This window comes from Eumetopias jubatus, unplaced genomic scaffold, assembly GCF_037043125.1.
Source record: "Eumetopias jubatus isolate StellerSeaLion01/CBP00866 unplaced genomic scaffold, mEumJub1_p1.0 scaffold_9, whole genome shotgun sequence".
Lineage (NCBI taxonomy): Eukaryota > Metazoa > Chordata > Mammalia > Carnivora > Otariidae > Eumetopias > Eumetopias jubatus.
The window spans coordinates 65,882,640-65,908,737 of record NW_028274815.1 but is presented as its reverse complement, the minus strand read 5'-3'; the positions used below and the strand labels follow the sequence as shown (position 1 = coordinate 65,908,737).

The window sequence follows — 26,098 nt, the reverse complement described above, 5'->3', positions numbered from 1 at the left end:
TCAAAATTGTATGATACTGACATAGGATATCTAGAGAAATATAATAGAATTAAGAGTTCAGAAATAAACTCTAAACATTTATAATCAATTGATTTTTGACAAAGGGGCCAAAATAATTCAATGGATAAAGAACAGTCTTTTCAACAAATGGTGCCGGGATAACTAGATATCTACATACAAAAGAATGAATCTGGATCACTATCTTACACCATACATAAAAACTAACTCAAAGTAGATCACAGACCTATGTACAAAACTCTTAGAAGAAAACACAGGATCTTAAGTTAGGCAAAGACTTCTTAGATACAATATCAAAAGCACAGCTATAAAAGAAAAGATGGGTAAATTAGTCTTCAACAAAATTAAAACTTTTGTGCTTTAAAAACCAGCATCAAGGGGCCCTTGGGTGGCTCAGTCAGTTAAGTGTCCAACTCTTGATTTTGGCTCAGGTCTTGATCTCATGGTCATGAGTTCGAGTCCTGCACTGGGCTCCATGCTGGGCATGGAGCCTCCTTAAAAAAAAAAAAAACCAAAAACCAAAAAACCCACCTTTAAGAAAGTGAAAAGAGGGGCACCTGGCTTACTAAATTGGAAGAACATGTGACTCTTGATCTTGGGATTATGAGTTTGAGCCCCACCTTGGATGTATAGATTACTAAAAAAAAAAAAAAGAAAGAAAGAAAGAAAAAAAAGAAAAGAAACTTTAAAAAAAAAGGGAAAGTGAAAAGAAAATCCACAGATTAAAAGAAAATATTTGCATATCATCTGTCTGATACGAGATTTTTATCCAGGATATAAAAAGAACTGTCACAACTCAATAATAAAAACACAAATAACATAATTTTAAAATGGGCAAACAATAGACATTTCTCCAAAGATATATAAATGGCCAATAGGCACATGAAAAGATGCTAAACACTGTTAGTCATTAGGGATACACAAATCAAAACCACAATGAGAGAACACTTAGCTTTATGAGCACTAAGTAATATATAGAATTGTTGAATCATTATATTGTACACCTGAAATCAATATATAACACTGTATGTTAACTATAGTGGAATTAAAATTTTTAAAAAATAATAAACAAATCAATTGATCCACAATGAGATTACCACCTCACATGGATTAGAAAGGCTACAACAAAAAGACAGACATTAACAAGGGCTGGTACGGATGTGAGGAAATTGGAATCCTCATATATTGCTGGTGGGAATGAAAAATAGTGCAAACAGTTTAGCAGTTCCTCAAAGTGTTAACACAGAGTTACCATATAACCCAGCAATTCCACTCCTAGGGATCTACCCAAGAGAAATAAAAACGTATGTCCACATAAAAACTTGTACACAAATGTCCACAGCTGCATTATTCATAATAGCCAAAAAGTAAAAACAACCCAAATTACTAACAACTGACAAATGGATGAACAAAATGCATTATATATCCATACGATGGAATATTCATGTTACAACATGAATGAACCTCAAAAAGATCATGCTAAGTGAAAGAAGCCAGTCACAAAAAACACTTATTATATGATCCCATTTATATGAAAAGTCCAGAATAAGCAAATCCATACAGATGGCAAGTAGATTAGTGGTTACCCAGGGTTTAGAGAGGGAGCAGGGGGTAGAGAATGAGGAATTAATGGGTACAAGGTTTACTTCTGGAATGATGAAGATGTTCTAAAATTAAGTTATGGAAATGGTTATACAACTCTGTAACTATAGTAAAATTAATATAAAAATTGTGGAATTTTCCCCAGGGAGGCAATAAATTATATTAATAGGCTAAAAGGACAAAAACCACATGGTCATCTCAATAAACGCAGAAAAAGTATTTGACAAATCTAACATTCATCCCTGATAAAATTCTCACCAACTATGGAGGGCAATTTCATCAACCTCATAAAGGGCATCCATGAAAAATCTACAGTTAATATCATTCTTAATAATGAAAAATAAGGTCAAAAACAAGGCAATGATATCTGCTCTCATCATTTCTATTCAACACTGTAATGGAAGATCTAGCCACTGCAATAAGGCAAGAAAAAGAAATAATAGGCATCCATATTGGAAAGGAAGAAGTGGAACCCTTTTTTAGCAGATGACATGATTAGCTATGTAGAAATTCTAGGAATACACAATAAAAGTATTAGAACTAATAAACAAGTTTAAAGAGGTCACAGAATACAAGATCAATATATAATAGTTAATTATATTTCTATATATTACCAACAAATAATTTTGGAAATCAAAATAAAAATGATAATAATATAAATATAAAATATTTAAAAATAAATCTGACAAAAGATGTACAAGACCTAAACACAGATTAAAAATCATTTAATTCTCTTTGCTCTGTGTCCCTTATGAAACTATAAATGCTCTCTGGTAGAAACCTCTTCTGTCATCATTCTTTAGGCTTTGGCTACTTTTATATATACCAATTTAAATCTCAGACTTATAAAAGTTAACAGTTTTAACACTCAAAATGTACAGTGTCATTACTCATGATGTATGTATACAGGGTAACATGACCTGATAGTCAGCTATCCAATTGTAAATAATTGTTGGAATGGTTTCTTGACTTTGAGTCCACCAAATAAAAGCTACAAGAATATACTCAGCATTACATCCACTAGGATAGAATGCTGAAAATTGTGCATGCAAAAATATGTAATGGGCCATTTACACACAATTCACAATCTCTATAAATATATATGTTCATATGCATTATGTATATGGCAACAAGTTTTTCATGCTCAAATAAATGTAAAAGAACATTTTTTTCAAACTGTTGAATTTAAAGGGTTTTTTGAAGAAAAATTAATGAAAAACAGGCTGTATATATTTGACATCAAAAATTTCCAATTAGAATGAAAATAATAAGAAAAATTATCTGTATCTGTAAGCTCCACTGAGTATATCCCTTCTTTATTTATACCTATTTATTTCTGAGCTTCTTATCCTTTAAAAATACAGTCAAGTTTTAAAATAAAAGAACTTTTTTTATTCTAGGAAACAAGTAAGTATCATCTGTCTAATATTGGTGAATTTCTCAGCATAAGATCCACATACCTAGAAAAGTAATAAAAGTTGGCTGTTTTCCAATTTTGCTGATAATTATACCTATTTAAGCATTCCTTAATTGTAAGCTTTGACTTTTATTAAAACTTGTAATCCATACTTTAAGCAGATCCAGTCAAGGAAAGAAGAAAAAAAAACCATAGGGATAAACTAATATCACTTTTAACTTCACCAATTTCAGAACACATCCAAAGGAAGAGTTCCTGGATATTTGTAAGATGTCTGAAAATTTTTAAGTAAAATACTAAATTTTTCAGTGTTAAAGAAAAGAACTGAAAACTGAGAACTACAAAACACTGCTGAAATAAATTTTTAAAGACCCAAATAAATGTAGAGATATACCATGTTTATGGGTTCACTGGACCAAATATCCAATATTGTTCAGTGTCTATTCTCCTGAAATTTATCTATAGATTTAATGCAATCCCCAGAATTTTTTATAGAAATTTACAATCAGATTCTAAAATTTTAAACAGAAATATGAAAGACTCAGAAGAGTCTTGATAAAGACTTTTTATCAAAATTTGATAAAGAAAAACAGAGTTTGAAGTCTTAACACTCTGATTTCAACACTTACTATAAAGCAACAATAATCAAGACAGTGTAGTATTAGCATCAAGATAAACAAATAGATCAGTGAAACAGATTAGACCTAAAAGTATAAGGACAACTGATTTTTTTTTAAAGATTTTATTTATTTATTTGAGAGAGAGAATGAGAGATAGAGAGCATGAGAGGGAAGAGGGTCAGTGGGAGAAGCAGACTCCCTGCTGAGCAGGGAGCCCGATGTGGGACTCGAACCCGGGACTCCAGGATCATGACCTGAGCCGAAGGCAGTCGCTTAACCAACTGAGCCACCCAGGTGCCCAGGACAACTGATTTTCAACAAAGGCAATTATGTGGAGAAAGTCCTTTTAGTAAATTATCATGGAACAATTGGATAGTTACTGGCAAAAAAAATGCCTTAACCCATAGCTCACACCACATAGCAAAATTAACTCAAACTGAATCACAGACCTAACTGTAAACTTAAAACTATAAAATTCTTACCAAAAAACAATAATCATAAGTTAAAAATCTGCAGATTAGACACAGATTTTTTTTATGTATAACATTAAAGTCATGATCCATAAAAGAAAAAAAAAATTCACAAATTGGACTTCAACAAAATTTAAAACTTCTCCTAGAATGATACTTCAAAGAGAATGAACAGACAGGCCACAGACCAGGAGAAAATATTTTTAAATCATATATCTGATAAAGGATTTGTGTTCATACCATGGAATACTACTCAACAATAAAAAAGAATGAACTATTGATAGATGCAACACATGGATGAACTGCAAAATAATAATACTGAATGCAAGAAGTCAGTCAAAAAAGATTACTTACTATGTAATTCCATTTATGTAAAATTCTAGGAAATGCAAACTAATCTACAGTGACTGCAAACAGACTAGCAGTTACCCCTGAGAGGAAGCTGTGGGAGAGAGGGAGATGGGAGGGGTGAGGAGGAGTCAGAGAGAAGGATCACTGAGGGCAATGACGGAACTTTTGGGTGATACAAATGTCAAAACTTACCAAATTGTGTAAATACATACACTGTGTTGCATGTGTGTCAACTTAAAACAACAAAGCTTTTTTAAAAGGAAGTGGAGCAAATTTGACAAAATGTTAACATTTACTAAATCTTGACAGTGAGTATATGGCCGTTGTACATTTCTCCACACTTTTCTGTATACTTGAAATATTTCCTCGTTTAATGTAGAAAACCTAATCAAATTCCTCAATGTGACAGCTAAAAGAAACTGAGTAAATAGCAGAGATAGGGCTGGAGCCTAGATCTTTAGTCTCCTATTTCAATACTCTTTCCACTCTATCAGGGAAAAAAGTACAATTTGCATACATACATGAGGTTCAGAGAAAAATGCTTACCCTTAAATTTGTTCACTGTCCCAATGTTTTGAAGAATTCTTCTAGGACTGTTTGCTGCAAAACAAGCTGCCTTTTCATATTCACCAAGCGACATTAAGTCATTGAACCTACAGCCATTCCATTTCATTATACATTATAATAGTACACATAAAAAAGAAAGGAAAACTGATTAGAAATGTCTAAAACAGACTAACCACAGTAATATAGAAAAACTATATCTAGATTCATTCACTCAGTAAGATGTTTTTTTACTCTTTCTGTAATGTTCTGTCATTTTTTGTATCCTCAGAATAAAACTCTCACCTGACAGAAGACTTTGAACCTTACCCTGTACTTTATTCCTATAGTACTTACTGCAAGACACAGAAAATGGAAAGAACTTGAACTGAATTCACAATGAGCTCAGATTTTTTCTCTCATATCGTCTGCAGATGAAAAGGGATATCAGGGGAAAGAAGAGCAATCTGCTTAGAGACTCAGCCTAGGGGAAATAGTAATCGAAACACCAAGAATGGGGAATTAGAGATCAAGAGGTGTCCTTGGTATTCAGAAGCCTATGTTGCTCTGCCAGGCATCAGACTCCTGATTAATTATGAGACTAACACAAGAAGAAAAAATAATAACTTAAGCCTCTACTCCTTTTCCTAGGGCAAAATGTCTTCAAACCAGCCCTTATCCCACAATTAATAAAACTATGGCAAACAGGATTTAAGGATTTACAGTGTTGCAAATGAATTTGAAACCCCAGAGGAGAAAAACACCAAAATAATACTAAAAAGCAAAATATATAAAACTTTTAATTTCAACAAGGGTTTTGCTCTCATATCTAACGCTGATAAACGTGGGAATGCCTACAGTGTAAGGAAATAGCACAGGCTTTGGCACTGCCCCAAAATGACCTTTGCCCCTCTTTGTACCATATCAGTAAGACAATCCACAATTAAAAATTGTTTAACATATGACTAGGAATATTACATATGTTCCTTACATATTGGACTCAGAGCCTATAAATTAATGTCTTAAAGAATAGTCTGAGGTCTCTGTAAGCCTCTATTATACACTACATATAGTAACTTAAACATTAGGAAGAAATGAGAAAAAAAATGCCTGAATTAGGATAATCTGACTCAAGAAGGCATTCTCAAAAACATTTCATAACATCAGGCTAATGGCTAGGAAATGCAAATATATATATAAATAAAACTTAAATCAACACTATGAGCCACCTATATCCTCTGAAAAATCTCCTAGACTACCCATCTAATATTTTTCACACAAAGAATCTATTTTCTTAAAATTCTAGTTTATTTTCCAATTTGTTAGGGTAAAATTGTAAAAATACAAAATCTAGAGACCATAGCTCATCAAGATGTTAAATAAATGCTAAACATTTATAAGTATTAAATATTTACTTAATATTTAAATAAAAAATAAATGTGGTAACATTTTAACAAGGAAAATCAAAGCTTTTAAAATATTTGCCTTTCAATGTAGCAAAGCAAAATTTCAGCTTCTTTTGCCTTGCCTGGATCGTCTTCAAGCAGTTCTTCAACAATGCCTTCGTCACCTATAATTACTGAAAGCACCACAGGATATTTAAGATTATCAATCATTTGGAAATAATAAATATATATATGTTTAATTAATCAGCAACTTAATGCTATGGTTTCTAACAGCACCAACCTCTTCCTAAACTGACTGGCCTCCCTGTTCATGTCTCCCGTATTTGCAGGTACATTTTTAGGTATTCTCTCTTAGGCTTACCACATCTACTATTTACCAATTGTCTGTTAGCTGTTGAAGGAAGAAGCTCATCGGGTAATAGAGACATAACAAAAGTAAGTACATTTTTTATTTCTTTAAGCTCAGGCTAGGAAAATTCTCACTCTTTAGATTCCTGGGGGGAAAATGATGTTTTCCATTATTTGTGCTAATTAAAAAATAAAGATAAATTACCAGGTAAACTTTTAGTTTTCTGAATTTGCTCCACAAAGTCTTCAAATGAGCTGCTCATATCAGATTTTACCCATGAAGTAAGTGCATTTGAAATAATCTGCAGTCTTTGATGACTACAAAGAAAAAAAAAATCAATATACTGAAGCTAAAATCAAATAGTGGAGTAATAGAATAAACACAAATAAAAGCTTCAAACTTAAAAAGTATATAATCAACTTTCATACCGAAACTGTAATTCTTTGTTCAGATTTTCAGCTAAATCTCTCCGTTTTAATGTTACAATCATTTCCTCATCTAACTCTGCCTTTCTCTGAACTGGTACATATTTTTTCAACATAGCCTGTTTAATTTCAGCATATTTATCTTCAAGATGTTTCAGGTATTTAGTGAGAGCAACTAAATTGACAGATTCTTGGAGAGTCATGCCTACAGGGAAAAGGGAACAGGTCAAAAGTGAAACCATGTTGGGGACTCTTGTGCTCAAATGGCAAGTCTTAGCAAAATAGATCATAGTTTGCTATGTTAAGAAATAATTAAGAATTGGTAGCATGAACTTATAACTTACTGAACATAAAAAGAATTGGCACACAATTTTAAATGTGTAGCAGTTTTAAACATATCATCAATGAAAGCTGATTGTCCAAAACTTAGTATCTTAAAAAGTTTTTTTAAGCTTTTTATTTTGTTTTTTATATTTGAGAGAGAGAGACGGAGGGGGGTGCACAAGCTGGGGAAGGGAAAGGGGAGATAGAATCTTAAGCAGGCTCCATGCTCAGCATGGAGCCCAAGAGGGGGCTTGATCTCACGACCCTGAGATCAGGACCTGAGATGAAATCAAGAGTTGAAGGCCACCTAGGTGGCTCAGTAGGTTAAGCACCTGCCTTTGGCTCAGGTCATGATTTGATCCCAGGGTCCTGGGATCGACCCCCACATTGGGCTCCCTGCTCTGCGGGGAGCCTGCTTCTCCCTCTCCCTCTGCTGCCCCCACGCCCGCTTGTGTTCTCTCTCTGTCAAATTAAGTAAGTAAGTAAGTAAAATCTTGAAAGCATCTTAAAAAGTTTTAATGACCTCACCATCACACCTTGCAAACATTTAAATATCACTGTTAATACCACTAAGAGCTTCTGCCTAACAATTCAGGATTTTTGTCCCAAGATTTCTAACCAAAGATTCCATTAATCTACTACAACAAACTCCAGGGTAATCTGTTTATTCTCTCCAGTGTGAAGTTTATAAAACATGCCAAGCCCTCAGTCCTCTCTCCCTCCTTGCCCCTGTATTCATTATTCATAACAACCCATTTACACCCACTTGAAATGATTCCCTTATTCAGGCCAATTGTTGGCTTTAATGGCATACATCAAAATTCTCTCCCAGAAACCCGCCTGGATTAATCCTACTCAACTTTTAATCATTCTCTTACCCTGAATCCTCTCAGCATTTAATCAATTTGACTTATTCTCTACTTATTCATATGTACCTTATTTGTAGTTTTATTATCGTATTTTTATATTTGAAATGAATCTAGTCCCTGCTTCCACCAAATGCAGGATGATCATCCAACCTCAGGTGAAATCCTCTGGTATGGAGCAGTTCGTTATTTTCAAGACGTAGTTTCTTCTATTGAAACCAAATCTGACTTCCTAAAATTTCCACCTATTGATTCTGCCTCTGGATAAAAACTGGTGGAAATCCTTAAAAGTTTTGAATACAGTTGGCTATTTTCAAAGTCTCCCTTTTCTCCAAGATGAATATTTGCAATTCTTCTATCCATGCATCATACAAACCTCTCAACATCCCGACGAATTCTACGATATACTCCAATTTCTTAAAATGTGGCTTAGCTGAAGATAAAGAACCAGTGAATGCTGACATCAGTGTGAATCAACAATATTCACTAGAACTTAATACATTATAGTTTTTTCATATATTATGCCAGGGATTCTCAAACTTTAGAACTACCTGAAGGCCTTGCTAAAAGACTGTTGAGCTCCACCCCACCCCCACCCCAACTCCCATCCCTGGAGTTTGACACAATAAGTGTGCAGTGGGCCAGAATTTGCATTTCTAACAGGTTTGCAGGTAACATGACACTGATGCAGGAACCAAATTTTAATAGTCACTCCCTTATACTTTATATAATCCAGCCAGTCTGGAACTCTCTCAGTCTTTCAGGGTTGTTGAAGTTGTCTCATTCCCTTGTATCGACCTGGAGCCCGAGCTAAAGTTGTTTGTGAAGTCTGCTTAAAGTCCTCGTACACTTGCACACATGCATACTGCAGCATATATATACTAATTTGTATGATTGGTAATAACTGAAAACAGTTGGATTTTCAAACATTTTAAAAAAATACAGTACCTGGAATAGGTTTTGAAGGATCTTTGGAGAAAGTATGATATCTTACTTCTTTTGCATCATATTCTGCCCTAAGTTGTTTCATTTTGTCTATTTGCAATTGAATCTTTGAGGAATTATTTTCAATAACCCTCATTCTGAAAAACAGAAAGTCTTTCTTATATTTCTTTCAACTAGTTAATTATTTAATCATAAGATTTAAAGTAAAACAGGTTAAATCATTACTTTATTTTGGAAAATTATCATTTTGAACCATTATGGACTTAGGTGTTAAGTTTACAAAACAATGCCCATAAAAAGTTAACTAACCTCAAAAGTGAGGAACAGTTTTCTTTCAGAGCATCATTAAAATCTTACACTACGATTCACAACCTTACTGAAAATTTGTACGTGTTAAACATAATAATCTGGCCACAAAGTACTATGTCTATTCCCTATAGTTGAAAATTACCTTTGCAAATAAAATTATTTTTGTAGTTCTTTCAGCTTCCTGTGGCTGCTATAACAAATTGCCAAAAACTTATTGGTAGCTTAAAACAACAGAAATTTATTCTCCTATAGTTCCAGAGATCAAAAATCCACAATCGGTATCACTGGGCCAAAATCAAAGGGCTATGCTTCCTCTTAGAAGCTCTTGGGAAGAATCTATTCCTTGCCTCCTCCAGCTTCTGGGGGCTGCAGGCCTTCTGGGGCTACATCACTTCAATCTCTGCCTCCATGACTACATTGCCTTCCCCCCGCTTCTGCCTGTCAAGTCTCCTTCTACCTCTTTAAAAGAACACTTGTGATTGTATTTAAAGCCCACCTAGATAATACAGGATAATCTCCTTATTTGGGAAGATCCTTAACATAGTAGCATCTGTAAAGATCCTTTTTCCAAATAAAGTAACAATTCCAGGTTCCCAGGATTAGGACCTGGTATCTTTGAGGCCATTATTCAGCCTCCAATAGTAATTTTGATCCTAGAGCTGGAAGAAGGATAGCACCTCTTTGAGATAAAACTGTCTTATTCCAGAAATGGGGATCTTAAAGACCAAGAGGTAGATATAAATTTCTTTTAAGCATTATTTGAAGTTCACTGCCTAGTTTATCACTGATATGTTGGCCCTGGGAGGAAAATAACAGATTAAAATAAATTAGATATATAAATGTCAGTTTCTGGTAAATTAAAAACAAGTTTGGGGCGCCTGGGTGGCTCAGTTGGTTAAGCGACTGCCTTCGGCTCAGGTCATGATCCTGGAGTCCCGGGATCGAGTCCCGCATCAGGCTCCCTGCTCGGCAGGGAGTCTGCTTCGCCCTCTGACCCTCCCCCTTCTCATGTTCTCTCTCTCTCTCTCATTCTCTCTCTCTCAAATAAATAAATAAAATCTTTAAAAAAAATAAAAATAAAAATAAAAACAAGTTTGTCAGTAGACAACGGCTACCCACATCTGATTACTATACAGAGTTCCTGGCACCTACAGATGGCTGAGTAAGAGCCTGCAGTATTTATGAAAGGGGGACTGTGGAAATAAAATACCCTTTGGCTTTCATCCAAAAAACTTATGCTTGTGGAAGAAGAGCATGTTAAAAGTAAACAGACTTTTGGTGCGCCTGCATGGCTCAGTTGGTTAAGTGCTCGATTCTTGATTTTGGCTCAGGTCATACCTCAGGGTCAATGGATGGAGCCCATATCAGGCTCTGCAGTCAGCAGAGTCTGTTTGAGATTCATTCTCTCCCTCTCCCCTTGCTCACGTTCTCTCTAAATAAATAAATAAATAAAATCTTAAAAAAAAAAAAAGTAAATGGACTTTCAAAAGAATTGAAAGCAGGGACTCAGATACTTATGCATGAATGTTCACAGTGGCATTATTCACAATAGCCAGAGGTAGAAACAACCCAAGTATCCATCAACAGATAATTAGATAAAAATGTAGTATATTCATAAAATGGAATATTATTCAACCACAAAAAGGAAAGAAATTCTGATATATGCTACAACACCGAATGAAGGGTATTGAATTGTTGCTTCTTTCTATAACTACTTTTAGGACCTCCTTATCTTTGACAATTTCACTATGATAAATCTAGTTGAGAATCTCTTAATATTTACAATGCTTGGGATTTGTGGGGCTAAGAGCCACTGTTTATAGTTACACTAACTAGGTAATATAACCAAGTAACAATTATCACCTTTTGGGCTACTTACTAATATACTTACTTTGTTTCAAGTTGGATTTTTCTTTTCCTGTGATACACCAAAGCTGTGGGCTCTGCTGCCAAAGCTTTAAGTTTTCCATGAAGACAAAATGCAGTTCTTTGTCCTTCCTTCCTTGTCTCAATAAAGGCATCATATTCTTTTTTGATTGAAGTAAGAATGGATTTGTATGCAGTGACATACTCTATTACCTGAAACATGATTTTTCTGCCTATGGTACTGAATTTTTTTTCTAGAAGACTATGGAACAAAAGCCTTGCAAACAGCATTGTAGATTATCTCTTAAATGAAACATGATGAGCAGTTAGAAGTCTTAAACTTTAATACCCAGGGTATTAAAGACAACTAATATTTACTGAATACGCACTTCGTGAATCATTACAATACTATGAGCTTCGATATTTTTGCTCTACTTAGTATGAACACGTACATCATATGATGTCAGTTAAAACCAATACCAGGTCTAATTATCTCAATCATAGATCTTTGAAATATAATTGCCTATCATCCCTTACCGTTTCCAAATTTAGTCTCTGGCTTCATTCAGACCTTAAAATCCTGGATTCCTCTCACCTCTCTATTTTTCTAACCTATCAGCTCCTACTGGCTAATCAATACTCTTAATTCCCCAATTGCATTTCCATTGCTAAGATATCAAGTGCAACTATAGAAAACCTCTACATATTCATGGTTTCCAATGGTGTGTATAAGTACAGAATATCTCTAGAAGGATAATATAAAGAAATGGAAACAGTGGGTGCCTGTAGAGAAGCAAAGAGGAAGCAGGGTCTGAGGTGAAAAAGGCCTGACTTTCCATTGTATATTCTTCTTTATTGGCTTTTTCTTTTTTTCTTTTTCTTTCTTTCCTCCCTTCCTTCCTTCTTTCCTTCCTCCCTTCCTTCCTTCTCGCCTATCTTGTGTATGCATTACCCATGCAAAAATAATTAGCAAGCATTTTAAGTAAATTAAAAAACAAAAAATTATAAATAATTTATGGTTTCCAAATTCTGCACGAGGCTTTTAGAAGGGATCAATATGTATAGGGAATAGATATGATCAATCCATAATTTTCTCCAAGAGCTATAATTATGCTGTCTATCCCAGCTACATCTCTAGTCTCTGGTATCCCCCATTGGTTTTCTGTTAGCTAAACAGTATCTAGAAAAAATTATCCGGTCTGGAAGAGATCTGGTCTATCAAGAACGAGTGCAAGCAGATTACAGATCAGTGGTAAATACCAGTAGAGGATATGTGAGTGGGAGATACTGGTTGTCTTTTTGACACGACCATATTACCCATCTACCCAAACCAGGAGGACGGCCACCCAGGAACCTTTAATGAAACAGAGGTCATTCGTCTGCAGTCTTCCAAATCAATACCCCACTGTTCCTGGCCATCCTCCACTTCACATGCCTCTGGGATACGCCACAACAATCCAATATAGTTTGGAAACGTAACGGAGAGAAAACAGACTTGTCGTGCCACCACAATCAGCCCCCATACCTGCTAGAAGACACAGATTTCAGAACACGAATGGGAACCGCTGAGAATGCACAGGAGATGCGTAGAAGTAAAGGAAGCACCCTGGCATGCTACAGGCAGAATCCAGTTTTGCTTGACTCACAAAAATATTTTAAAATGTAGGCAATGTCACCAAAAACTGTATTTCCATTTCTCTTGAAAACTGAAAAATCTACCAACACGAACCCCCATTCCTTAATGGCAGTAATCAGCTGGAGCTTTGGACCGAACGGGTCCTTTATCTGGCCACAGTCCTCGTGACCCCTGATTCTCCGACAGCCAACCCACTTAACTCTTTCACACGGGCTTCCTGGCTCTACGTCGTTCAAGTCTGAGGGTCAGGTTTGCATTAAACTCAAGAGACTTGGTAAGGACAGGGGTCTGGGGGAGAAGAGGAAGGGCAGTCATTCCACCTCAGCTCCTATATATGGGCATAGGCTCTTTGTACATGCTACCAAAAGCACAAAAACCAGCCATTTCCAGAGGACAGCTGCCTCCATAATTCACCCATCTCTGTAGAAGCTCACTCTTCCTAGCTTTGGTCTGCCTTGCTTACTAAGTCTTTGGCTCTTTCTATAACCTACCCTCAATTCTTGTTACAGGAGTCTCAGGTCCTCTTTGCTTTGATTCAGGCATGGTTCACTAGGTAAAATCCTCTATGTGTGTTTCTAAGGAGAATTTGGTATTTGTTCTCTGATTCCAAGTATTCAGAGATGCAAGTTAATACTTTCATCTTTGCCTAATTAGATCCTTCCAAGGAAAGAAGGAAGATTAGAGAAAGCAGTCATTAATAGTTTATTAACAAGCAAATATGCTAGCATAACATGAAAATGGAAAGATCAGGGATGCCTGGGCAGCTCAGTGGGTTAAGAGTCTGCCTTCGGCTCAGGTCATGATCCCAGGTTCTAGGATCAAGTCCCACATCGGGCTTCTTGCTCAGCAGGGAGCCTGCTTCTGCCTCTACCTGCCGCTCCCCCTGCTTGTTCTCTCCCCCTCTCTCTCTCCCACGCTTTCTCTCTGGCAAATAAATAAATAAAATCTTAAAAAAAAAAAAGAAAATGGAAAGACCAATCATCTTGAGAAACTAGAAAAGTTTCTCTAAGTGCCAAATAATTTCTATTTCAGATACCCTCTCAGTCCTGAAGAACAGGATTCTTTACAAGGCACAAATGTACAATGGACAGAAAGTGCACATGGAAATCTTGGGAGGTAGGGAGAAAAGGAATATAGATGTAAATATTATCTGTTATTTATTCCCATGTCTTTTCTTTAAGAATTAAATTAACCAACACCACCTCCAAAATGACTTTACTAGAACTCTACTAATTTAAAGCAGACGACTCTTCATGTAAGAAAACTTCTGTCAAGTGTCAGCATTTGGGCATGCAAAGATAAGCATGTCACTGTTATGATAACTTTCCTTTGCTAGTTTCAGGTAAGTAGAGTCTCAGCATAATTCTTGATATTGATGAAATCATTCAAAACACTGCCTTTAAACATTCATCCAATACATTCCTTAATGACTCAAAAGCAATTATCACTGATCATAATGACATATAAAATGAAGCTAACCTGCCAATGTACCAATTCTAAAAGATGGTGTTTCTAGATGACTTAAAAGAAAAGACTGTTGGGGCGCCTGGGTGGCTCAGTCGGTTAGGCAGGGGCCTTTGGCTCAGGTCATGATCCCAGGGTCCTGGGATTGAGCCCCGCATCGGGCTCCCTGCTCTGCGGGGAAGCCTGCTTCTCCCTCTCCCACTCTACCTGCTTGTGTTCCCTCTCTCACTGTGTCTCTCTCTGTCAAATAAATAAAATCTTTAAAAAAAAAATAAAAGACTGTTTCTTTATTTTATACTCTTATGAATACTCATCCATTTTCTTAATTCCACTTGTAGGTATAGATCACTACTTTGTGTTCATTTTTCCTTAGAGCGATGCACTGTGTTTTTAATTAGAGAAGAAATAAGATTCATAGTGTATACTGTTTAAAAATTAAACAAAAGACTGTGTTCCTATTTTGCCTGTGGCTGTTTTACTCAGAAACCAAGAGTGTACAGAATTCTTAAGATAATTATTTCTTCTGGGTAAGGAGGAAATGATGCTGATTTCACTTATTTAACTGCCAGGGCATCTTCCAAGGGGGTTAAAAAAAGTAAGGATTAAAAAAAATATATATATATAGAACCAAAGGGGAAACTGCAATTGTTTGTAAGGAAAACAAGTGTTTCTAAAACCTTAAAAAGCAAAATCAAATGTTATATAAAGCCATAACATTTTCTAAACTCATTTATTTCCAGTGTTCAGTCCAGTCAAACCTCTTGTTTACTGGACCTGTGGAGACCTCTAACTCACCAAAGTTTCCAACTTAATACGCTAGATCAAATCTCAGCCAACACTTTAATGATATCATAAACAAACCCAAAACAACAACTACCAGGTTCCTGCTTGGCAGCCCAACTCCTAACAAATCAGATATTTTTAGATAGAAGGCCAAAATGATGTTAGAAGGCACAACTAAGTTGTTGCTCAAAAACTGACAGCCTGCACTCAAACTAAAACAATTGAAACACTCGTTAACTATCTAGTGATAGAAATCCAGCACTCTATTTTCCCCATTCATCCCTTCCCAATACACTGGATGAACTTCTCAAAATTGACAAGTGAAGTGTGCTCAAACAAGCAGTGATGTTACTAAGGCAGGAATATTAGTTGTCAAGATAGACCATTTCTACCCCATCAAAATTCCCTCATCTTAAGAGCGTTTTGATACCTTATCAAAAACGTTTCGGTATATGATGTAATATTCATCAGCAGGTCCTTCCTCAGTACAGCCCACTCTTTCAGTTTCTGTGATTATGTATTTTTGCATACTTTCCAAAAATTCCTTGTCACTTCTACTAATGATAGGAGGGAGAACTGCATGTTTATTCATTTCTTGGATGGACATCTGTCACAATCTGCACACTTGTTCACCAGAGAAGAGTTAAGTCTTGACTTAACTTTTGCAACAAAGCCAAAACTTTGGTAAGCCTGAAAGAAAAAAAGACCATCAATTGATCTGAAGCTTAAGATAAATTAAGTCATTTCTAATAAATTTATAATAAATTAAAACCGGTCTAAAATGTGTATTTGTCATGGGAAAAAAATTTTCCATGAATCTCGGAGATAAATATTTCAACCTATGAATTAAAAGGTCTAACCTACTGTCAAGTGCTATACCTCTGGGATAGAAATACCAAACACCAGTCAATAAAGAGCACTTTTCTTAGTAACCAAGCCTATGTGTCATGTGATTGGATGGTTTCTTATGTTTAATTCAATACTTTCTAACGGAATTTACCAAGTTTGGAAGCCTCCTCATGATACAAACAAGGTCAGATACTTCTCTACCCATGAGCTTACTTGGCCCAGGCATAGTCAAGAGAGCTACAAACAACTCATGAATTTATTTTATGATAAACTTTATTATAATTCTTATCATTAAAATAAACATACTAACTAAAAATACGTCAGAACTTTTGCTAAAATCCATCCATCAGTGATATCAAAGATAACAGCCCTTTTCTAGCACCCTGTCAAGCAGCTACATTCCATTGCTCTTTAAGTAAAGAATCATTATCCAATTAGAGTTGGATACAGAAATGGATTCCTGAAAACTATTCACATTAACATCAAACAGAACCCATGGCTTGCTGAAAAATGTCTGGCAAGGCAAAACATTTGAACTCTGCCCAACTTCTCCCCCACCCATGCATATTCAGGTATAAAATTTGGAAAATATAAACCAAAGAAAATTAATGAAAAACTAAAAATCATCCACAATCCTCCATCCAAACATAATGATTATTTAATATTTTGGTATATTTCCTTCCAGTTTTATAATTATAAAAATTAGGATCACACTCTATATTCAGCTTTGTATCTTCATGTTTTCCACTTAATATTAAAAGCACTTTTCCTTATGGTGAGCGCTGTGAATTGTGTAAGACTGATGAATCACAGACCTGTACCTCTGAAACAAATAATACATTATATGTTTTAAAAAAGAAGAAGATAGCAGGAAGGGAAAAATGAAGGGGGGGGAAATCGGAGAGGGAGACGAACCATGAGAGACTATGGATGCTGAGAAACAGAGGGTTCTGGGTGGGGGGGATGGGTTAGCCTGGTGATGGGTACTGAAGAGGGCACGTACTGAATGGAGCGCTGGGTGTTATACGCAAACAATGAATCATGGAACACTACATCAAAAACTAATGATGTAATGTATGGTGACTAACACAATAAAATAAAATTAATTTATTTTAAAAAAAGCACTTTTCTATGTTGTTGAATGGTTTTCAAAATCATGACTTCTAGGGATGCCTGAGTGGCTCACTCAGTTAAGCGTCTGCCTTCCACTCAGGTCATGACCCCAGGGTCCTGGGATAAGAGTCCCTTGTCAGGCTCCCTGCTCCGAGGGGAGCCTGCTTCTCCCTCTGTCTGCTGCTCCCCCTGCTTGTGCTCTCTCTCTCTCTGACAAACAAATAAATAAAAATCTTAAAAAAAAAAAAGACTTCTAATGATTGTGTAGTATTTCATGGTATGATACACCATATTTTTTTTTTTTCTGAGAGAGGTGGGGCTCACACACAAGCAGGGGGTTGGGTGGTGGAGGAGAGAGAGGGGCAGTGGGAGGAGAAGCAGACTCCCCGCCGAGCAGGGAGCGAGCAGGGAGCCTGACGCGAGGACACTAAGATCATGACCTGCGCAGAAGGCAGGCAGCTGCTTAACCGACTGAGCCACCCAGGAGCCCATACTTTATCATTCCCCCACTGTTGGACATTTCCACTATAATAAATAATGCTGTGATGAATAAATGTCTAAATCAATTTTACCATGTTTTAGCAATATAATTAATATCTGGTTATTTAAAATTACATATATGGCCTATAAATCCTGCCCACAGGTCACAGGCAGGAGAGAGACACCAAAATAGTTATCAAAGTTTAAAAGACCTAATTTACTTTATGTTGATGAACTGGATAATGAAAAACCAATTTATAAATGAACATAAGTAGTTCCAATAAGGTAAAAACCCATAAATGGATCAACAGTTTTCCCAAGTGAGAAATCAATTTCCTTATTCATTCATTCAACTAATATTTATTGTTTACTAAATGCCAGCATTATTTTATAGCTAGAGATTCAGTAATAAATAAGATCAAGTTCTTGGTTCCTTGGAACTTATAATCTGGTAGGAGAAACAGACTATAAATAATGTAATTTCAGATAGTAAAAGATAATGGTCAAAGGAGGAAGGAATGGGTGTGACCACTGGAGACTTAGTGGTTACACCTGAATGCCAGTGGCCTCCTATTAACCTTAGGATAATATCCAAGTTCCTTTACTTAGCCTATGAATGCCCTATAGGAACCAGGTAGTCCCTTTCTCTGTCCAAATCTAGCCTTTTCATGCCCCTGCCCTTCTCATAACTCCCATCCCTACTCCCATGAATTTGCTGAGAGTCCTGCATAATTCTCTCCCGTCTCTGTATTCCCTCCCTCCATCCTCAGCACTCCCTGCCCCGACCAAGATAACACTCATATCACCACTCTCATTCACTTGGCTTCTACTCCTTTTTCAGATTTCAGTTTATACAGCTCCAGGAAAGCTGCCCTGAATTCCCTTAAACTTGGTCAACTTCTATATTCTCCCATGGTACTGTGCACTTCCTCCATCATGGTATTATCACTCAGCCACTCTATAATAGTGACTTTCTGTTTACATTCTCTATCTATCTCCATAGGCAGGAACCAATATGTTCTCACTCCCCATTATCCTTCCCTACCTATACACATTCCAGTGAATAGTACAGTTTCTAGCAGAATATGTACTTTAAAAAAATGCTTAATAATTAATAATCAATAAGCAATAATGTGGTCTGCTCATAAGACATGACTTGTGGTGCCTCAAACCGGAACACAGCTAAAGTGACCGTTTCTCAGCATCTACAAAATGCCTGAGTCACATAAACCAGCTCAGATGACCTTTCACTCACTCATTCATATTAGACACAAAGGATACAGAGAAAACAAGTCACAGAGATTCCCAGTCAAGTCTACTGGGCTAGTTAAACAAGCCATTGCTACAGAGCAGAGAGGGCAGTGTGACAGAGGTGGGCACAATGGGCTCCAAAAGCCCAGAGGGGCACCTCACTAGTTTGTGGGAGAGGGCAGGGAAACATCAGGAAAAACATCTAATGGAAAAACACCTAGGGCAATACTTATGTTGTGCTGCATTTATTTATTCAATAAATTGGGGGAGGGGGGAGGCACGCACCTACTGTGTCTGCCACTATTCTAGACACTAGAGATACAGCATCAAACAAAACAAAGTCCAGAACCTCTCAGAGGTTACATTCAAACAGCAAGACAGACAACACCCATAAATACAGATGACACAGGGGGCTAAGTTGTATAAACAAACAAAACAAGGAATGGGGGACTAGAAAGAAGGTGGGAGGGTGCTATTTTATGCAAGGCATTAAGTTGGGAAAGAGGAAAGCCCTCACAATAAGGTGACATTTTATTTACTTTTAAATCTTTAAACTTTTTTTTTTTTAAGATTTTCTTTATTTGTCAGACAGACAGAGACAGAGAGAGCCCAAGCAGAGTGAGCGGCAGGCAGAGGGAGAAGCAGAACGCCGCCGAGCAAGGAGCCTGACGTAGGACTTGATCCCAGGACTCCAGGATCATGACCTGAGCTGAAGGCAAATGCTTAACCGACTGAGCCACCCAGGCGTCCCAACAAGGTGACATTTTAAAAAGTAGTTTAAAGATTCCTGGGAGCAGTGGTGGATGCAGACAGAGCAGCAAGTGCAAAAGCCTCAAAGCAGGAGGGTACGTCTGACAAACAGCAGGAAGGCCAGTGGGGCTAGAAGAGAAAGGGACAAAGGAGATAAGGTCAGAGAGGTAGCTGCCAGATCATGTAGGATATGAGGCCTTGAAGGCAGGACCACGACCAGCTCCCCCATGGGGCATCTTTGTACAGGTTAGAAAAAGGCAGACTTGGCAAGAGGAACAATGGGTTGGAACATGGCCATGTTGTTCCAGTACTGGAGCAACAGCCTCACTTATAGGAATTTATGCTTCACTCTCAGTGACACAGGAAGTCATTGGAGGGCTATGGGCAGAAGAGTGACAGCTGACATACATCTTCAAAGAACCTTTCTTGCTGCTCTGTGAAGACAAGGGTCAAACCTGGAAGAACTGTTAGGAAGTTACTGCAATAATCTGGGCAAAAGATAATGGTGGCTTGAATCAGGGTGGTTACAGTAGAGGTCGTGAGAAGTGTTCTGCATACTGAGAATAAAGCCAAGAAGAATTCACTGTGCATAAGAAAGTACGTGGATAAGAGAGAGCAGTCAAGGATGACCATAAAGTTTTTGGCCTTAGCAATGAGAAGATGGGAATTGCCATTTACAGAGATGGGAAGAGCAATTTCGTGAGATCAGGACTTCAGGCTTGCCTATGAGAGGTGTTGAGTAGTCAGATGGATATGTGAGGGTGGAGTTCTAGTGAGTGGTCTGAGTGAGAGATAAGTTTATACGTCATGTGCATATAAATGGTATTTAAAAGTTGAGACAGATGGGGCACCTGGGTGGCTCAGTTTATTAAGTGTCCAACTCTTAATCTCGGCTCAGGTCTTGATCTCAGGGTCATGAGTTCAAGCCCCACATCAGGCTCCACACTGGGCATGGAGCCCACTTAAAATAAAATTTAAAAATAAATAAAGTAGGGGCGCCTGGGTGGCTCAGTCAGTTAAGCATCTGACTCTTGATGCTCAGGTCATGATCTCAGGGTCCTGGGATGGAGTCCTGCATCAGGCTCCCTGCTCAGTGGGAAGTCTGCTTCTCCCTTTCCCTCTGCTCCTCCCTCTCAAATAAATAAATAAAATCTTTAAAAATTAATAATTAATTAAATAGAGTTATGAGACAGAATGAAAATGACCTAGGAAATGTCAAAAAGCAGAGGTCCGAGGACTGGGCCTTGGGTGGCACTCCAAAGTTTAGAGGTCTGGTAGATCAAGAGAAAGCAGCAAAAACAGCCTGGAAAAAGTGTTCAGGAAAGTAGAAGTGAGAGAGATATCCTGGAAGTCAGGTGAAAAAAAAGTGTTTCAAAGAGGGCGGGAGTAATCCACTGTGTCAAATGCTGACAGATCAAATAAGATTAAATGACCAGTGAATTTAGCAACATGGTGGTGATTAGGGACCCACAGGAGCTATTCCACTGTAATGGTAGGGGCAAAAACCTAATAGGAGTACGTACAATCAATGGAAGGGGACAACTGGAGACAATGAGTAAAGAAAACTCTTTGAAGGAGTTTTGTTGTAAAGATAGAAACAAGTTGGCAGAATATGGGATGAACAATATTCCAGGAAGAAATGGATTTTTAGGAGTGCCAAAGTATGAGAGAGGTAAGCTAGGAACTTCAATTAGCTCAGTCATTAAAGTGTAAACTGAGTAATGGGTTTGACAGAATAGGCTGTAAGGGAGGCAGAGGCAGAATATCATACTAAAGAATTTGGCTTTTATCCCGAAGGTGAAGTAAACCAACGACATAATCATCTTCACTTTTTAGAATGTTTTGGAGGCAAAGTGAGGATGGGTTAGAAAAGGAGAAAGACTGAAGACAGGTGAGAAGTTAGACAATTAAATCTTCGAAGAGAAAATTAAGGAGGGCCTGAATTTGGGGTTGGGGATGCAGAGAGGAGAGGGCATAGAGAGATAAACAGAGAAGACATTAGGAAGGCACATTAGAAAAGATTCTGTGGTTTGTGCAGTGGAGAAAGGCCAAAAGAAGGGGCCTTTTGCTTCTAACTGGCCCACCTTGCTAGGCGAGAACCCTGCACATACTCCCAAATTCTTCCCCTTGGAAGACTTCCTTCACAACCACTCCCAAGGTCCCGACTTGGAAATTTTACAACTAACTAGTCGTTCCGCGGGTTTCTTACCCATATTTTAAAATTTGAAAACTCCTGAGATTTTCAACATATTAAACGGTTTCACACTAAGGAGTCCTACACGAGGCCCAGAACTTTCCTCAGACTAGGACAGATTTGGGGGTTGAAGACGGGGAGGAGCTACAGGATAGAAAAAGATGAACCCAAGGTTTTGAATACTACCTATCTTTGGCTGGAGCTGGCCACAGGAATTCCTTCTCTTGGAGGCCAAAGCATCCGCTGGCACATCGCTGATCCTCCGCCCCTCACCCCCTGTGTATGTGAGTGAACGACACCTTCGTTCCCCGACCCTTCTCCTGCTTAACCTTTCCTCTTAGTCATTTCCGACCCGTTTCCACCTCAAACCATTACTCCGCCTCTCCCATCCTCCCTCCTCACCTGAACCCCTTTCTCCAAACACTGACTCCAAGGCTTGGAGACAGTTACTAGGGAACCGGAGGTGTGGAACTGCATCCTGGGACGAGTAGTCCTAACTAAAAGAAAACAATGAAGAACTACAATTCCCAGAAGACAGTTCTTTTTCCTCCTTTTTCCTCAATAAGGACCCCCCTCAACCGCACCCCCTTTTAAAGACCCTCCTAGCCACGTGGCTTGTATGGGAAAAACCTTTTAAAGCCATTTTTCATTTGTTTAAATCTACTATTTCGAGAGCATTCTGAGGGTTAAAATGAGAAACAAGTTCAGGCCAGGGAGGAGGAATGAGTTTCATGCCCCAGTCCGGCATGTGGTTAGACAGCCTCTGTGACAGCAGTCCGGCATTTGACGTGGTCGGCTAAGACGTGGGGCCTCTGGCGGGGGCGCGGGGAAACCCCGTGAGCCGGCGCGTTGCTTTCTTTTCCGATCCGCCATCTGTGGTGAGTGTGTGTTCTTGGCCTCTCTCCGGCCAGTGGCCTACCGGGCGCCCCCTTATGTTCCCACTTTTGACCCCTCTCTTCCTTTTCCTCAACTTCAGGTGGAACCGCCGCCAAGATGCAGATTTTCGTGAAAACCCTTACGGGGAAGACCATCACTCTCGAGGTACGGGCTAGGTGGCGTGAGGAAGTCAAGGCCGGAATAAGGGCCTGAAGTGGAGTCAGGGACCCGTGCCGCTTTCTGCCGCAGAATATGTTTATGAGTCTGGGTTCTGAAAACTGGCTCTGAATTAGTTGTTGGCTGAGTAGGGGCCTAGGGCTGGCTTTCGATGCCTGAAGTGTGAGCTATCACCTCTTCAGTAGTTCTGTCCAGGTGGCCAAGGCAGGAGGCCTGCGCTGGCGGGGGGGGGGGGGGGGGGGCGGGGAGGAAGGAGGCGCTCTCATCGCTGGGCGCGAGCGCGTGTGGCGCAGCCGCCGCCGTCCGCCCTTGGTTGGGCTCAGGAAGTGTGCTCGGCGGCGGCAGTCCTGGGGCGGTTGCCTGCCCTCCGGGTGAGTGGTCAGCTCTGCTGGGTAGGCTCCAGCCCTTCCACCGGCTTGGTTCTGTGCTAACTTGCAAATTGAATTAGGCGTTTATTCTAGTTTCTTACTGTGTTATCGATACATTTTCATTTTTAAACTCATAGGTTGAACCCTCGGATACAATAGAAAATGTAAAGGCCAAGATTCAGGATAAGGAAGGCAAGTAATACTTTCTAGTTCAGAGAAATTGACCTGTACTGGAGCCAGCCTAACTACTGGACATACCTGCTTTTGGTGGGGTGGGAAGAGGTCGGATTGACAAAGTGAAATGCTTTTAAAATAGTAACAAATGTTTGTGAGCATGGGGCCATCCAGGGGTGCTCTTCACATGTGTGGAATAATTTTCTACGCCTGCTTTTAGGAATTCCTCCTGATCAGCAGAGACTGATCTTTGCTGGCAAGCAACTGGAAGATGGACGCACTTTGTCTGACTACAACATTCAAAAGGTCTGTTTGGAGGAAAGAGCAGTCCTTTAAATGTAAATCTTATTTTGTAAGTTTTGATCAACACACAAAAGTGGGGAAGAATAACAGATTAGCAGCAGATTCCTAGATGACTCCAGCATTAACATTTCAGAAACACTGCTATAGTTTCTCACATTCTGGATTGTGTAGATTGCATCCCATGGTGTGACTTAGTATGTTCTTAAATCTTCCTATAAACAAGTAGTTAACCCCCCCAAAACTTCCTTATCTGTGGTATTGTGTACTTAGCACATCCAGTTAGAAAGTGCATGAAGCCAGTTGCCCCTTAATGGAATATGAGCATTAAATGTAATTATTTTAAAGCCTGTTTCATCCTCTTCCTTTAACAGGAGTCCACTCTTCATCTTGTGTTGAGACTTCGTGGTGGTGCTAAGAAAAGGAAGAAGAAGTCTTACACCACTCCCAAGAAGAATAAGCATAAGAGAAAGAAGGTTAAACTGGCCGTCCTGAAATACTATAAGGTGAGCCAACTTAATAAAAATGTTTTTATCTGTTGATTAATAAATTTTGTTTGCATCTCTGGTGTCAAACGTTCTTTTTTTTTTTTTAAGATTTTATTTATTTATTTGAGAGAATGAGAGAAAGCATGAGAGGGAAGAGGGTCAGAGGGAGAAGCAGACTCCCTGCTGAGCAGGGAGCCCGATGCAGGACTCGATCTGAGCCAAAGGCAGTTGCTTAACCAACTGAGCCACCCAGGCGCTCTCAAATGTTCTTTTAAAGTTTTCTTTTCTTTTTGGTATTGGATCAAGCTTCATATGATGAGGTTCACTTTTAGCTGCTTATTCCAAACTGAGTTCTGATTTTGAAGTCAGATCTGGGTTTAGGTCTTAACTTTGTCACCACTTGCAGGGCTAGACTTTTGTGGGCTCTGAACTATTTTGTTGTACTAATTACTAGTGAGGATTTGGGAGTGCTTTGGTTTTTAAATACAAAAAACTACACTGTTTTGTGATTTTAAAGTAGTTAAATATTTTTGAGTCCCTTAACTTAGACTTGAGTATGTTGTAAAATTATCTTAACAGCAGGTTTGTACTTTATAGGTGGATGAGAATGGCAAAATCAGTCGCCTTCGTCGGGAGTGCCCTTCAGATGAGTGTGGTGCTGGAGTTTTCATGGCTAGCCACTTCGACAGACATTATTGTGGCAAATGTTGTCTGACTTACTGCTTCAACAAACCAGAAGACAAGTAATTGTATATGGGTTAATAATAAAAGACATGAACTAACATTTTGTTGCATTTTATTCCAGTGACTTAGAGTGGTTTTAAGTATCCATTGGTCACAGCATTTTGATAAACTACATATACTTTGGCAGAAAAATTAAGATTGTATTTAATATCAACTAGATATAAGCCAGTTTGTTTCTGTTAGTTTTTTATGTCCGCACTATTGAAATTTTGGACTAGATAATTCTTTGTTGTGGGGGCTATCATGTGCATCATGGTCTCTACACACCTGATGCCAGTAGCACACCACCCATTCTCACCACTAGGTATATCCAGACTTGCCAAATGATCCCTGGGATGGTATGGAAGGGGGGACCTGCCCCTTGACCCCCATTTAGAGAAACACTGATTTGTATGAACTGGTGTTACAGCTTGCCTAAACAAAGTCTGTGACCCATTTGTTTCATGCATAATAAATGTAAAAGCCAAGCTTTCAGTAGTCAATTAAATATTATTCTGAGTCCCTGGGTGGTTTGGCTGGGGATATATGCTGTCTATAGTACAAGGGAACATTCTTCAATGTTGAGCATGAAATCTTGGAATTTTAAACACTTTGTTCACTAGTGCTGTCAACATTGAGAAATAGTTTTGAGCAGTATTTGGCACCATATTTTGCCTGTGAGCTAAATTCAGGGAGGTTTGCTTATCTTGATGTCACTCAATTAAAACATGAAGTTTACCATGAACTGATTATTACATTCAGTGGCATGCCAATACCCTTTTACCATATTCTTTCGAGGATTTCTACTTGGAGGCACGCTTAAATAAGGTTTCCTATTTTTGGAGCATTTTGACAAGTTACCCATGTTAACACTTGGAATAACTACTAGGGTCTTTTTTGACCAGATGTGGTGAATTCTTACCTTCAATAAAGCAAAACTAGTTGCTCTGTAATAAAGCAA

At 38.2% G+C, this 26,098-nt stretch overlaps 2 protein-coding genes across 4 annotated transcripts in view; one reads left to right on the top strand and one right to left on the bottom strand.

The window, feature by feature from the left end:
* CLHC1 (clathrin heavy chain linker domain containing 1) overlaps positions 1 to 22,516 on the bottom strand; it is a 37,138-nt gene extending 14,622 nt beyond the window's left edge. For 2 of the 3 annotated variants that reach the window (XM_028104059.2, XM_028104058.2), the window contains exons 1-8: positions 22,434 to 22,516; positions 15,825 to 16,084; positions 11,537 to 11,724; positions 9,340 to 9,473; positions 7,205 to 7,406; positions 6,981 to 7,093; positions 6,507 to 6,600; positions 5,025 to 5,131 (exon numbers count right to left, since the gene is read on the bottom strand). In XM_028104059.2, the coding sequence (XP_027959860.1) occupies positions 5,025 to 5,131; positions 6,507 to 6,600; positions 6,981 to 7,093; positions 7,205 to 7,406; positions 9,340 to 9,473; positions 11,537 to 11,724; positions 15,825 to 16,001 (1,015 nt within the window). In that variant the 5' untranslated portion in view covers positions 16,002 to 16,084; positions 22,434 to 22,516. Of the gene's footprint in view, positions 1 to 5,024; positions 5,132 to 6,506; positions 6,601 to 6,980; positions 7,094 to 7,204; positions 7,407 to 9,339; positions 9,474 to 10,983; positions 11,065 to 11,536; positions 11,725 to 15,824; positions 16,085 to 22,433 lie in introns of those variants that run through there. The other variant, XM_028104060.2, reaches the window with a different exon arrangement.
* A 338-nt stretch (positions 22,517 to 22,854) lies between these two features.
* RPS27A (ribosomal protein S27a) lies at positions 22,855 to 26,098 on the top strand. Its single transcript, XM_028103960.2, has 6 exons — positions 22,855 to 22,909; positions 23,008 to 23,072; positions 23,590 to 23,644; positions 23,847 to 23,932; positions 24,301 to 24,432; positions 25,012 to 26,098. The coding sequence occupies exons 2-6, from the start codon at positions 23,025 to 23,027 to the stop codon at positions 25,159 to 25,161; spliced, it is 471 nt and encodes a 156-aa protein (XP_027959761.1). The 5' UTR covers positions 22,855 to 22,909; positions 23,008 to 23,024; the 3' UTR covers positions 25,162 to 26,098.

Excerpts from the sequence above, each read along its gene's own strand:
- RPS27A (XM_028103960.2), top strand. The coding sequence starts at position 23,025 with ATGCAGATTTTCGTGAAAACCCTTACGGGGAAGACCATCACTCTCGAG. Across the intron at positions 23,933-24,300 it reads CTGACTACAACATTCAAAAG|GAGTCCACTCTTCATCTTGT; the intron begins GTCTGTTTGGAG and ends TTCCTTTAACAG. Across the intron at positions 24,433-25,011 it reads CCGTCCTGAAATACTATAAG|GTGGATGAGAATGGCAAAAT; the intron begins GTGAGCCAACTT and ends TGTACTTTATAG.